Genomic DNA, 12,345 nt, shown 5'->3' on the forward strand with positions numbered 1-12,345 from the left:
GTAGACACCCACACCACATGGTTGGGTCCATAGGAGCTCTACCTCCTAAATCTTGCTTCTACAAAGAGCACTTCCCCAAGTGCACACTAGTAGATGGATTCACACATAGGCCAAGCTACCTATGGAGACACGTCACATGCTATGAAGATAGCCATTGGTCAAATCTGGTGTGCACTTCCCCGAGTGCACACACCAGATGGATTCACACATAGGCCAAGCTACCTATGGAGACATGTGTCACATGCTATGAAGATAGCCATTGGTCAAATTCAGGTATCAAAATGAGGATAGCCATTGGTCAAATTCGGGTATCAAAATGTAATGTGTGGAGAGGAGCATAGAGGATGCGCAAAGGATTTGCAAAAGATGTACCATGGGGAAGGTAGAAATAGAGGAGCATTACATATGCAAATGCTCATTGTACTATATGAGATACGAGGCAGATATACCACTGCCTATTTAGGGGGGTTTGGCCCACTCTCTCTAGGATGATGGACTATAAGAACCAATAATGTCTAGGCCTATATCTCTTGGAGATGTGTCATCACCCAGATAGGCTATGTTGAGCACAAAGACCAAGAGGAGACGCATCATAGAGATAGGCTATGTTGAGCACAAAGACCAAGAGGAGACGCATCATAGAGAATCCTCACATAGTACTTTACCCGAACACCACAAGAGGTGGCCAGATGGTGTGCCCATGAGCAATACGATATTCAGCCCCGCAGACATGACAACCCCGGCCACAGAGGAGATGCCCTTTTATGTGATAGTTTGAGATCCAAAATCTACTTCAACAACATTAGAACCGTCCTCCCTTAGCAGCAGTGATGTATTCTACCTTACGGATGTGGATGCGGATGTGGATAGTAACAACACACCAAAGCTAACATGTTGTATGTATAGCCCAAGGCCCTTAGACAAGCTTTCGTTTATCCATTTCATTTCATTTGTTACCAAATTTTGTAACACAACTTTGTAACTTTTTGTCTCGTAGTCCCTTATGGTCTTTTGAAGATGTTTAAGCCATTACTGACACATAAGGTTGTAGTACTAGAGTTTGGGTGGCTCCATTGGTCAAACGCCCTCTTCTAGACCATCACCTATATCTAGCATGTACATAAGGTTATACTAGTAGAGTATGGGGTGACCCCACTGGTTAAACGCCCTCTTTTGGACCATCACCTATATCCACCATATACATACACTTGATAGGGATCGCCTCTCCCAAGGCTAGTCCTAGAGCCTTCAATGTAGTTATATCACGATAGCGAGAGGGAGTTGGTTAGGCGGTTGGACTACCCTCCTCATTAATACTATCACCATCATTATCCTCACTAACATGGTACTCTAAGGTAGTGGAGTGGTTGATGCACACGGCGTCTGGACGGGTTGTCTCCCCGTTTTAGTATAACATGGACTCTCCATTATTTGATCTCTCATAATAGGAGACCAACCATATTATTCAATTGAATCTACTAGGGCTTCATACATTGAACATGGGTGTCTCCTTCCCAAGCGCTTGGCATGAAAACACATTTTATAGGGACCACTTCTTAAGAGCTTTGGGGGATGGATTCATTGAGATCCTGAGACCATACATATACATATGTCACATGCCATGTGTATCATGATTGGCTAGCTCAAGGTATCCTCTCACTACCTAAAAGTTGAGAATGGCATAACTGATAATACCTCACAGAAGGATGATATGCAAAGTATTATACACTAAGGGAAGGACATGTGGAACGTGACGTGCACTATATGGTGGTGGCCTCTTTTGAGAGGGGTTTGGTCCACTCGCATCATGGGTGATGCAATGTGATGTTTCTTGGGCATATACTTGATGGAGCTCACATGGATGTAGTACTTAGATAGCATACTGAGAGGCATACCAGATTCCATAAGCAGCCTCTTTTGAGAGGGGTTTGGTCCACTTGCATGGGTGATGCAATATGATGATTCTTGGGCATATACTTGCTAGAGCCCAGATGCCATAGGACGTAGTATTGAGATGGCATACCGAGAGGCAGACCAGACATGATACTTCTCAGAGGGCCATTGTAGATTTCTTTAGTCTACATGCATCCATATCAAATCCCACCCCCTGCACTACCAGTTCTGCCCTGCGCTCCAGTCATATACACTAGTCATAATTGTTTTTCATTTTCATTTCACCTACTTTTTCCATGACTTAGTTCACCCATGGTATCATTATATCACTTCTCGTCTCATAAACCCTTGGGGTCTATGAGACCATAAGTGATATGATGATACCCTTGGGGTCTTTCACTTATGGTCTCATAGACCCTTGGGGTCTTTTATAGATGTTAAAATACTTTCTTTGTTTTTCTCCCTGACACTTAACTTACTCCTCCCCCTCCCCTCCCCACCACACACACACCCCACATCAAAGGCACATTCATCTTTACAATTTTGGCCCTTGATAGGAGCTCGAAGATCACCAACCTATAAATTTACCTATTTTCTACCAACATATTAAAACCTATTGTTTATATTTTCCTCACCCTTCCAAGGATAGATAACTCAAAGGCAAGCAAGGTAGGGCCCCAAAGATAACCCATTAGATTAATGCATGTTCTCTATATTCTTTGTACAAAGGTTTAGTAACATCTATAACACCAAGTGCTCTTTTTTAAGTGGGGAAAGGCACGTTCCCCCATGATTATTTATTTAAGGGGGCCTCTAAGAAGAAAAAGTCTCATGAGCCATTTGCTTGAACATGGAACAAAACAACCGAGTTGTATGCACAATGGGAATGTCAATCCAACTTGTTCCTATCTGTGCTATGTATACACTCGACTTGTGGCATCGTTTCAAAGTCGGGAAGGAAAGGCGATCATCCATCTACACTAGGCAATGTTGTTCTCCTTGAAGCTTGTAAGGAATTGGGTATTCACATACTATGGAATAGTATGTGAAGCTTGTAAGGAATTGGGTATTCACATACTATGGAATAGTTGTTTTGCTCACTCACACGCGCTAGGTGGGGACCACATATTTTCACAATTGCTCATGTATTAGACATCTCTGTGTAAGTGTGATTAATGCAATTAATTAATTGCACATGGTGTCCTTGACCGATTTTTAAAATCTTTGCTAGACAAGACTCTCAAGTCACCTACAATGAGCAATAAGAGCGAAATGAAGGGGAAAAAAAGAAACATTCCTAATTAAAACTTTTAAAATATTCTTTTTCCAGTGATGAGAGAAGGCAACCAAATACATCAAGGAACGTATGGTAAAAGCGTCTGAACGTTTTGCTCCTTTCCTTTTCCCTGCATATCAACTCTCATGGACGTATCACCTGATGAACCCAGCACCAAAGATGCAGCCGAGGCCCAGGTAATCTTCCAGTTTTTTATTGCGTCGGGGTAGATGTACCTTGTTTAGCTTGATTCTTGTTTTACTCAGAGATCACGATCAAAGTAGAGTTGGAGCTGGTTAGCTATACTTTCTGTGTAAGTCTGTGCTTTTGTTGAGACTGTGATTTTGCAAGGGGTGAAGAAGTTGTTAGGTCTTAATTTAAGCATATTATCTGGGGTATCTGGATCCCAGTTGTGATGATAAGTGCTGGAGAACCATAGAAATTGTTGCTACCTCACGGCCAGATGACCCTGTAGAGGTGATTGTGAACATTAACTTCTCCGCTATGATGTAGCCAGGCTTGTAGTCCTTACAACGTAATCTAGAGATTAACCTCATGGTGAACCTTTTACACCATTATAAACGACTGTTGACCCTTGCTTTACGGGAAGTAAGATGGATAAATCTCTCAGTGCAATGCCGAATTGTTTCCATATTTGATCGACATGGGACTGAACAGGTGATTCACCTTCACTAGATCTGCATGTGTTTATTTGCAGCCCTAATTGAGTAAACTTTGACTAAATATGTCATTCTGAAGGCTGTGCCCATATCTTAGCAATGGGATTAAAGACACCCTAAGTCATATGTATGGGATTAAATCGGTGATACACCTTTCATGAGTTCAACTTGGACCCCTAAATAAATGATTTTTAGCTCTCTCGATTTTCTGCCAATGCTGTAACCAAACCTTAGCAGGAGCCTTTGTCAGGCCTATTTCACTTATCGTATGCACCCTTTAACTTGTGAGGGCTCTCTTAAGGTCCTTGGTCAAGGTGCTGGGTAGGGTTGCAAGGCATCTTAAGGAGATCTTAACTTCTTGCTATCACTCTCCATCCAGATCTCAAGTTTGAAGTGATTTTCAACACCAAATCTTTTAATTTGAATGAAAGAGTTTTACTTAATCAGTTCATGTTGATCCTTTTTCTTTGTGTTACACTGGATTCTTTATAGCCCATATCTGGCTGCTCTAAGCTATGGGTAGCCTCTTTGAAAGCTTATGCATGTTTTGAGCAAACGCACATGATGAGTCATTACTTTGTGTGTTTTGCATTGTACATCTTGGACTGAACTGATCGTTATTCTAGCAACACAAAACTGTCTTCACTGTGTGCTGACTTCGTTAGGTACATTTGTAGTGTTGATTTTTGCCTTGCATGTGGATGTGCCTTTTTGGGACCCCTTACCAATCTGCCTCACCTATCTGAGAGTTCAGGTGGAGAAGCATGTTTATTAATGAGCAAGGTTTTAGAACATAACCCTTCAAGCCGTTTCAATAAAACAAGTTTTAGGAGAATGAAACGTGTTTTGGGGTTGGACTGGGGTTTTTAATCGTTCTTCATGCCGAGGGAGTAAGTTCCTACAAGGGGTCTTGAGAGGCAGAATGGTGATGCTAATGGAAGACAGCTCCTCTTTCTTGTCTGGGAAGAGACCATGTTCTAAGCAGTGAAGTGTATCAACCAGTCTTGAATTGCTATCCATTTTGCTGCAGAAAAGCAGTGTTACTGTGCATTAGCCTCTGCACAAGTTGATTGCTAGTAATCGAATACCTGCGTGCATACGAAAGTAGCCTGGGGGGTGTTTGGGTGGGGATGTGTCTTGCAAGGTGTAACTTGTGCTGGAGCCTCTTGGGAGTGTGTGCCTCTGGTAGTGTGCTCATTGTTGATAATATAGTTCTGTTAATTTCAGAGTGAATAGTGTCTAATCAAATGTTTTTTCATGGAACAAGTATGCGTCCAGAAAAAGTCAGGCAAGGTGTAAGTGTGCATGGGGAATGGTAAATCAAAGACATGGGGTTGTCAACAAACATGAGGGGAAGCTGGGCAGTACAAGAAAAATTTAAGAATGGGAGCACCTTAGTGCATGGGTGCATGTGACATTCCCTCTTGGTTAGCTTGGCGACAGCTGCATGGTTTCCAAGTAGTCCACCAAAATCTGGGGGTACTCTTGGAAAAACTCTTTGTCGAGCCAAATGGCTTTGTGAGTGCCTCGGTCCTTGAAGTTGGTGTAGAACCGAGTGAGTCTTCGACTGGAACCATGCTTCCACTTGTGGAGGAGAATCTGCTCGGGCTCGATTACTTCTGCCTCGTCGACCACTTCAGGCTGTTGCTTATCTAGAACCTCGTGTAAAGATGGTCATGGTGTATGACAAATAAATCCCTAAAAAAGTTCTACTAATGTACAAATGTAGAACTGATGATGAGCCAGTGTCACATAGCACCTTAGTGCATGGGTGCATATGACATCCAAGGACTATATGGCCAGCAACTAGTTCCCTTTCCTGCACCCGTACTGTACGGCCACCATCTCTTAAAGTTTGAAGTGATAAAAGTGGATTGCTAAAGACTCGCGAAACTCAGGATAAAGAAGGCGGGTTGAGACTTTGTGTGACAGGATTCTTCATTACGCATAATTCTGTTGCATGTTACATTGGAGCACTTAACCATTAATTCAATTGATAACACAATTAGACCACAAAACACCAAGACCATCAACACCACATTGGGAGCCGAAGCCCCTCTTTTAGGTATTTAATTACCAAAAAGAAGTATATCTAGTACAACCTCGTGGGTGACTCAAGTGATCTCTAGCCCATCACCAGATTTCCAAGCACAACAATTTTATGAAAAAAATTATCAAGCAAAATGTTTATGGAGTGGGTTCACATGGATCTTTTGCTAGCAAACCACCAGGCAAGAGATTCCATGTCACAAGTGTATCCGAGACAAAGGAAGTCAACTCTCCCTCTAAAGAACACCCTAGTTCTCCTCGAGCTCGATCCACAGGCCTGCCTATGCCTTCAGCTCCTCATCAGCAGGGCAGCCTGGTTCTCCAAGGCTTTCACAAGTCTATCCGTGCCTTGGACACTCACCACTTCTGCCTGGATAGCTTGGTTCTCCAAAGCTTTAATTGTAGGATCAATTTCCGCGAGTCTTCAAAGGTCTTCTACAAGGCTTCAAAGATCTCCCAAGGTCTTCACATCATCCTCCAAGATTCTTCAATCATTGCAGACAGCTTGCGCAACGCCGCATGGTAGTACTAGCTCTCAAATCCTCCCAAGCCCTCCCTAACAAGATGGCTGATAGAACAGCCTTAAAACTGGACGTACAGCAGCATAAAGCAAAGATAGCACCATACAGAAGTCGGCTTTGAAGGAAGTAGCCATACATGTGAAGAGGGGCCATACAGCTTTCAAAAGCCCGTACTGATGCAAATGAGAAGGCTGTGCAATTCAAACAGAAAGCAAGTAGCCATACAGATCAGGATTGCTATTGAAGAGGCCATATAGCAACATTAACAGACTATACAGCTGCGTGGAGAGAGAGAGAGAGAGAGAGAGAGAGAGCTCTGTACACCTTATTGGGTCCCAAATTACCCACTGAAGGGCCCCTCCTATTGCTAGGAGTATTTGCTTTATTATCTTTGAAGAGAATGAATGAAGGACTGACTTTGGACTGTAGATAAGCCAAATGCAAGACCTTTGGACTGTAGATAAGCCAAATGCAAGACCTTTGAAAGACCAAGAGTCGGGCTGAACTGTACACTGTACACGGCTGTAGAAGCACCAATGATGACTGATCTCAAGCCTATGCAGTCTTTCGATGGAATGTAGGAAGGTTGCAAATCTCAAACTGAGAGAAGGGGGCTGATTGGGACTGTTCTAGGCTATGTGTATATGCTGAAAATGAATGAATGAATGCGTTTTACCTTCACCAATAGGGCTGTAGCAAACCGATGATATGTATAGATGCTGAATTTTGCATGAAGGCTGAAAATGCATGTACTGAAGCCCTTCCTTCCTTGGCTGAATATGGGCTGATGCGTTTGTTGATGTATGCTCTATATGCTCAAGCGATGAAGCTCCAAGAGGCGGAAGACTGAAACGCTTAAGAGATGATGATGGAATGATGTGAAGCAATGTTATTTATATGCACTTTAGGGGCTGGTCGGTTGGCTTTGAAGCTAGTTGATTGGCTCAATAAAGCTACACAGCTCGATAAATAGAATAATGGTGATAAATGCTAGAAAACTATGGAAAAAATGCCAAATAAATAGGATAAAATACTCAATGATATTTTGAGGCTTCTGTAATGGTCTAGATGGTCTATATGCATATGGGATGCATGATATGCAAAATGCAAACATGATCTGATGCAAACCCTAAGGCTTCTACTGACTCTATATGCATGAATGATTCTCTCCAAGTGGGTTAAGGGACTTGACTGACTCACTAAGGTTGAGGAATGACCTACATAGCTCGTGCTTGACATATCTTGGATTGAGGATTACAATGGGGTCACGGCGTACGACAAATATCAAATCCTAAAGGGTTCTACTGTTGTATAGTGCTGCATTGATGATGAGCCATCTTGTCATCATGCACTACAGTGCAGAGTGCATGTGACATCCAAAATGCGCCCCCTCCCCCCCCTGCCCAAAGCATGTTGATCAGGAGAGATTTCCTTCCTCTCTATGCCGATTCAACTCTATGTGGTTGTTTTCAAGGCCTTGCATTGAATAATGCCTTTAATATAACTTGATAGATTCAATTCTACAGTGGATTGTGCCGTGAGTTTAATTTTCTGGAATTTGCTTGGAAGTGGTTCTTTAAACTGTCACAGTATTTGCTTTTAATTTTTTTTGTAGAAGATAGATAGAGAGTTTGATGAGATAGATATTGAATATTGGGGGCACAGGGTAGGATGTTTAAATAGGTGGATTTGTTGACTCATGATTTGACAAATGGGAGCATGTATGTGGTGTTTGTTCTATTTTCACAGGCCTTGTTAAAGGCAATGGCTGAGAATCTTGGACGAGAAGTAAAGGTGTCTATTAGCAAGGCGTCACTCATAACGAAGGATGTGAATCTCACAGGGTCTTCAACAAAACAAGGTAATTTTGCTATTAAAAAAATAAATAAATTGCAGTTGGTCCTCTTCACCTCTCTTTGTCCCGCAGAGGAGGAGTTGGATGATTTCTATGAGTTCACAGAAGAAGACTATGCTCGAATGATGGCTAATAAGAAACCAGGTTGGCTTCTTTCTCCTTAACTTGCAAACTTTTTTGATGGTTGTAATAATCAAAGGTATGGTGTTTGGGATACAAAACTTTTTGAGTTTAAGTTGTTGGAACTCCCTCTAGCCATGCAGCAGTTGCCTGCTTAGCCCCTGCACAGTTTTCTTTCATGTGTGCCCTCCTTGAAACTCGCGGCCCCCGGGGGGACTAGGGTGTTTGGCACACTTGTTGATACCATCAATGCATATTAAAACATTTAAACATGGCCACAGCCTTAACACATATCCATCATCACTTTGCATAAAACATAAAGCTGGACAAAACATCCACAAATGTTGAAAATGGAGCTTGCACATGTGACACCGCATAGAGGTCGGAATGGGCCGATCCCCCCCTTGGAGTATTTTATTACCCAAGGAGAATAATCATGTACAAGCTTTGAGGGCCTTACTCTCCCCACGGGAGATGCCGGATTATCCATATACAAATGCCATAACACAGCCCTACACGAGGCTACCAAGCTGGAACACAGGTTGTAGAAATGCCGAGCCAACAATATAATCCATATACCTTTGTGTAGGTACTGATTCTTCCCCAAAAACCATAGGTCTTCATGCAATAGAGCTGGTACAGCAAGTACAACTTTGCATTCAGCCGGTACAAGTACAATGGCTAGTACAACAAGTACATTGGTTGGTACAGCAGACACAACAAGTACAAATGTTGGTACAGTAGGTACAATGGTTGGTACGGTAGTTATAGTGGCTGGTACAACTGGTACATTGGCTGGTACATCAAGTACAGTGACTAGAAATCATAATAAAGTGAGTAAATACCTTGCCTTCAGTATTTCTTCATGATGGAAGCCTCCAAAACAGTCCCCAACAGCCGGTATAGTCCATGGGCAGCCCGAGAGAGAGAGAGAGAGAGAGAGAGAGAGAGAGAGAGAGAGAGAGAGAGTAGCCATCATTAGGCAGCCTGTAACGGTGGTAGAGGCTAGTGTGCAGCAAGTGAGCCTCCATTAATGAAGAGAGAGGAATCCAATTTATAGATTTGGGGCTCCCATGAGTGAAAATGGAAAGAGAAGGCTATGATGACAAGTGGAGAGCCACACAAAAGCTGAAGTGACAATTGTGAGGCCACTTGTCTCACTTTGATCCACTTTCTAACAAGTGTCAGGCCACTTGTCTCACTTTGGTCCACTTTCTTGCCACATGTCCCAATCTAAGAGATGGGTCCGTCCATACACTTTATCTCTAAAAATATCCCAACTAGTAGACATTCTGTCATAGGCACTCTGCCAACTCTTGGTATCTACTCAACTCTAGATGTAATGACGCGAATAGAATTTCCATCGGAGTCGGGCCAAAAATAGCAACGCTCCTAAATTTTAGGAGTGTGGTCCTTTGTATTCCAGGATAATCTTCCATTCCCAAAGCTTGTACTTTCCAAATATTTAGACATCCTGGAGTCCACCAGACCCCTTTCATACTGGGAAATGTCCAGGCTGGTGACATCCTCCCCAACTTCTTAAAAGTTGTCCGCAACTTTAAGCTTCAAGCCATATATTCAAGATATGATCATGTCCCATCAAGTGGGCGAGACGAGACGGTCTCAAAAATCCAATATAACTGAAGAATCCATGTTCCAAATAAATGGGCAAGACTAAATAAGTCTCCATAATACCAATATCAAAATCATGTCCCAAAATAAATAGGCGAGACAAACAGTCCCATAAATCCACATATCATAATCATGTCCCAAAATAAATGGGCAAGAATTCCATGGAAGATATGCTAGACACGGGCACAAGAGCCAATTGTGTCTTAATCACTAATATCAATGAGATAATCATATGCCAATGAAAATCACCAACCAGGTGCTAAGACACTTAAATAAGTGCCATGCACAAGAAACTAGTGTCTTGCACAGAAACATGTGCTATGCACACAAATTGGTGCCATTCTAGATCACAAATCATGGTGATAGAAAAGCTGGTTCTCCATAGTTAATATCATAGGTATACCCTGTTTCTCCTAGTTTATAGGCATTTCGGCCAAATGAGAAACCATAGATATAGTGTCACCATAAGTCCCGAGGCGGACAAGACTCAATGTCCAGGACCTGATCCTCCCTTTTTACTCATAAATGGGCATCTCCCCGTGTCCCTTCACGTGATTGGACCCCAATTCACTTACTTATTAAGAGAAATTCGTGTTTTCTCTTCATGAGGATTTTTGGAGGCTGAAAACTCTGTTTTTCCACCATTTCTCTCCATGTCCAAGCTCTCCATAGCCATACCCAACTTGCTAGGGTGTTTTCCAAGCTTCCAAGAGTGTTTCCAAGTGCTAATCACTCTCCTACTCACTCCCAATGACTGAAATTCAGCAAAACAGCTCTCATTTTTGCTGTAATTTCTGGTCTTTTTGCTGAAAACCCTAATTTTAGCCTTCCTTTCTCAAGTTGAACCATAGGGGAAGCTTTCCCAAGGTTCCCTTCATCCTCTTGAAGACTTTTGTCGCGAAGGATTGCGGCAAATCGAAGATATCAACACTTCTAAAGCTTCCAACGCGAAGGCTTCCGCTTGCAACAACTTCTATGAAGACTGGTAAGCTAATTGGACAATGTGTTGTCATTACTTACTCAGTAGAAGGGCAGGACTCCTTGTTTAGCCGCCCTGTGTAGTATTTCTCTTGTCCTATGTGCTCTTGAAGATGTTGCTACCTTGCTTGGTAGAACATAGAGCCAATGGTAGAGAGAATATGGGCACTGAAGTCGGGCCGGGCATCAAGGCAGCTCCTTGGTGATCTACATCGACATACCATTGTTTTCTAAATGCTGAATTTCATATGCATTGGCATGGAGGATTTGGCAATGGATGCCCGTGAAGCTATGTATTGAATTTCTCCAATAGTAATACAATTTACTCAAGGGAGGGGTCGGCCGTTCCGGCTCATTGTGTGCCTCTTGTCAATTCAGCAATTTACTTCTTGTATTTGAGCAAGTGTCCTTCAAATCTTAGTGTATTTAAGTGTATTGATTAGCATTGTGTTCAACCAAGTTACATTGGTATCAGAGCATACGGTTCTCTTTCACTTCTATCGTGAGAGACGATCACCGTGAACACTAGCTATCTCTACACTTAGAACATTATGGACAGCCATACAATGAATGTTGGAGATGCTAATACAAGTGGCAGGGACAATGAAATGCATGCCTCCAATGCTTTACAGGATGAGCAAACTCATGTGGTGCACAATAGGGAACATGAATATGTGGGACAGCCGTCTCGTGGCAAAGAGAAGATGCAAGAAGAAGAGTCGATAGTCTTGAGGGCTGAACTTACTCGTATGCAGGCTCTTGTCCAAGCACAACAAGAAGAATTGAATCTCTATCGCCGCGAGGATCCATTGGTACATGACAGTTTGAAGACCAAGAAAGCTGAATCTTATATGGATCATGCAATGGCAATGATTGCTCAAGAGTTGCACATGCAACCAAGGGATGCAGCACGTGCATACTTGGCTCGTACTGAGGATGCCTATGCAGAAAAGGCAACCATCCCACATGTCTTGGAATCCCCACAAGTGCCCGAACAAGAAGTTATGTCTAAGAGGATGAATCTCCATGCTATGGGAGAGGAACAATCAGTGACTTCACGCCATGCAGGAATATCTCATGTAGCCCGTGAAGGATACAATGTTTATGGCAGTGGTCAAAATGTATGTCAAATGCCATTGCCGGCTGAAAATGTACATGCACAACACATGCAACATGGGCTGCAATTTTCTGTTGGTGCAGGTATTCCGCGTATCTCTCATGCCACTCATGCCTTCGAGTGTGCTCGTGAGGGAGAAGCTATGGCTGAAAATGTATCAATGCATGTTGAGGGGCCAGTCATGCCTCATGCTTACAGGGCACATGTATCTATGCCTTATGCAT

The 12,345-nt window shown here is 42.7% G+C and overlaps 1 protein-coding gene across 2 annotated transcripts in view; it reads left to right on the forward strand.

Annotated features, from left to right (window-relative positions):
- The first annotated feature begins 3,208 nt into the window (after window positions 1-3,208).
- LOC147640623 (plant UBX domain-containing protein 1-like) overlaps window positions 3,209-12,345 on the forward strand; it is a 44,439-nt gene continuing 35,302 nt past the window's right edge. Inside the window, exons 1-3 of one of the 2 annotated variants that reach the window (XM_086813588.1) lie at window positions 3,209-3,366; window positions 8,169-8,280; window positions 8,347-8,418. In XM_086813588.1, coding sequence (XP_086669714.1) covers window positions 3,316-3,366; window positions 8,169-8,280; window positions 8,347-8,418 — 235 coding nt within the window. In that variant the 5' untranslated portion in view covers window positions 3,209-3,315. The remainder of the gene's footprint in view (window positions 3,367-8,168; window positions 8,281-8,346; window positions 8,419-12,345) is intronic. The other variant, XM_086813595.1, reaches the window with a different exon arrangement.

Source organism: Cibotium barometz, chromosome 2 (assembly GCF_041138505.1).
Source record: "Cibotium barometz isolate CiBa-2024 chromosome 2, ASM4113850v1, whole genome shotgun sequence".
Classification (NCBI taxonomy): Eukaryota; Viridiplantae; Streptophyta; class Polypodiopsida; order Cyatheales; family Cibotiaceae; genus Cibotium; species Cibotium barometz.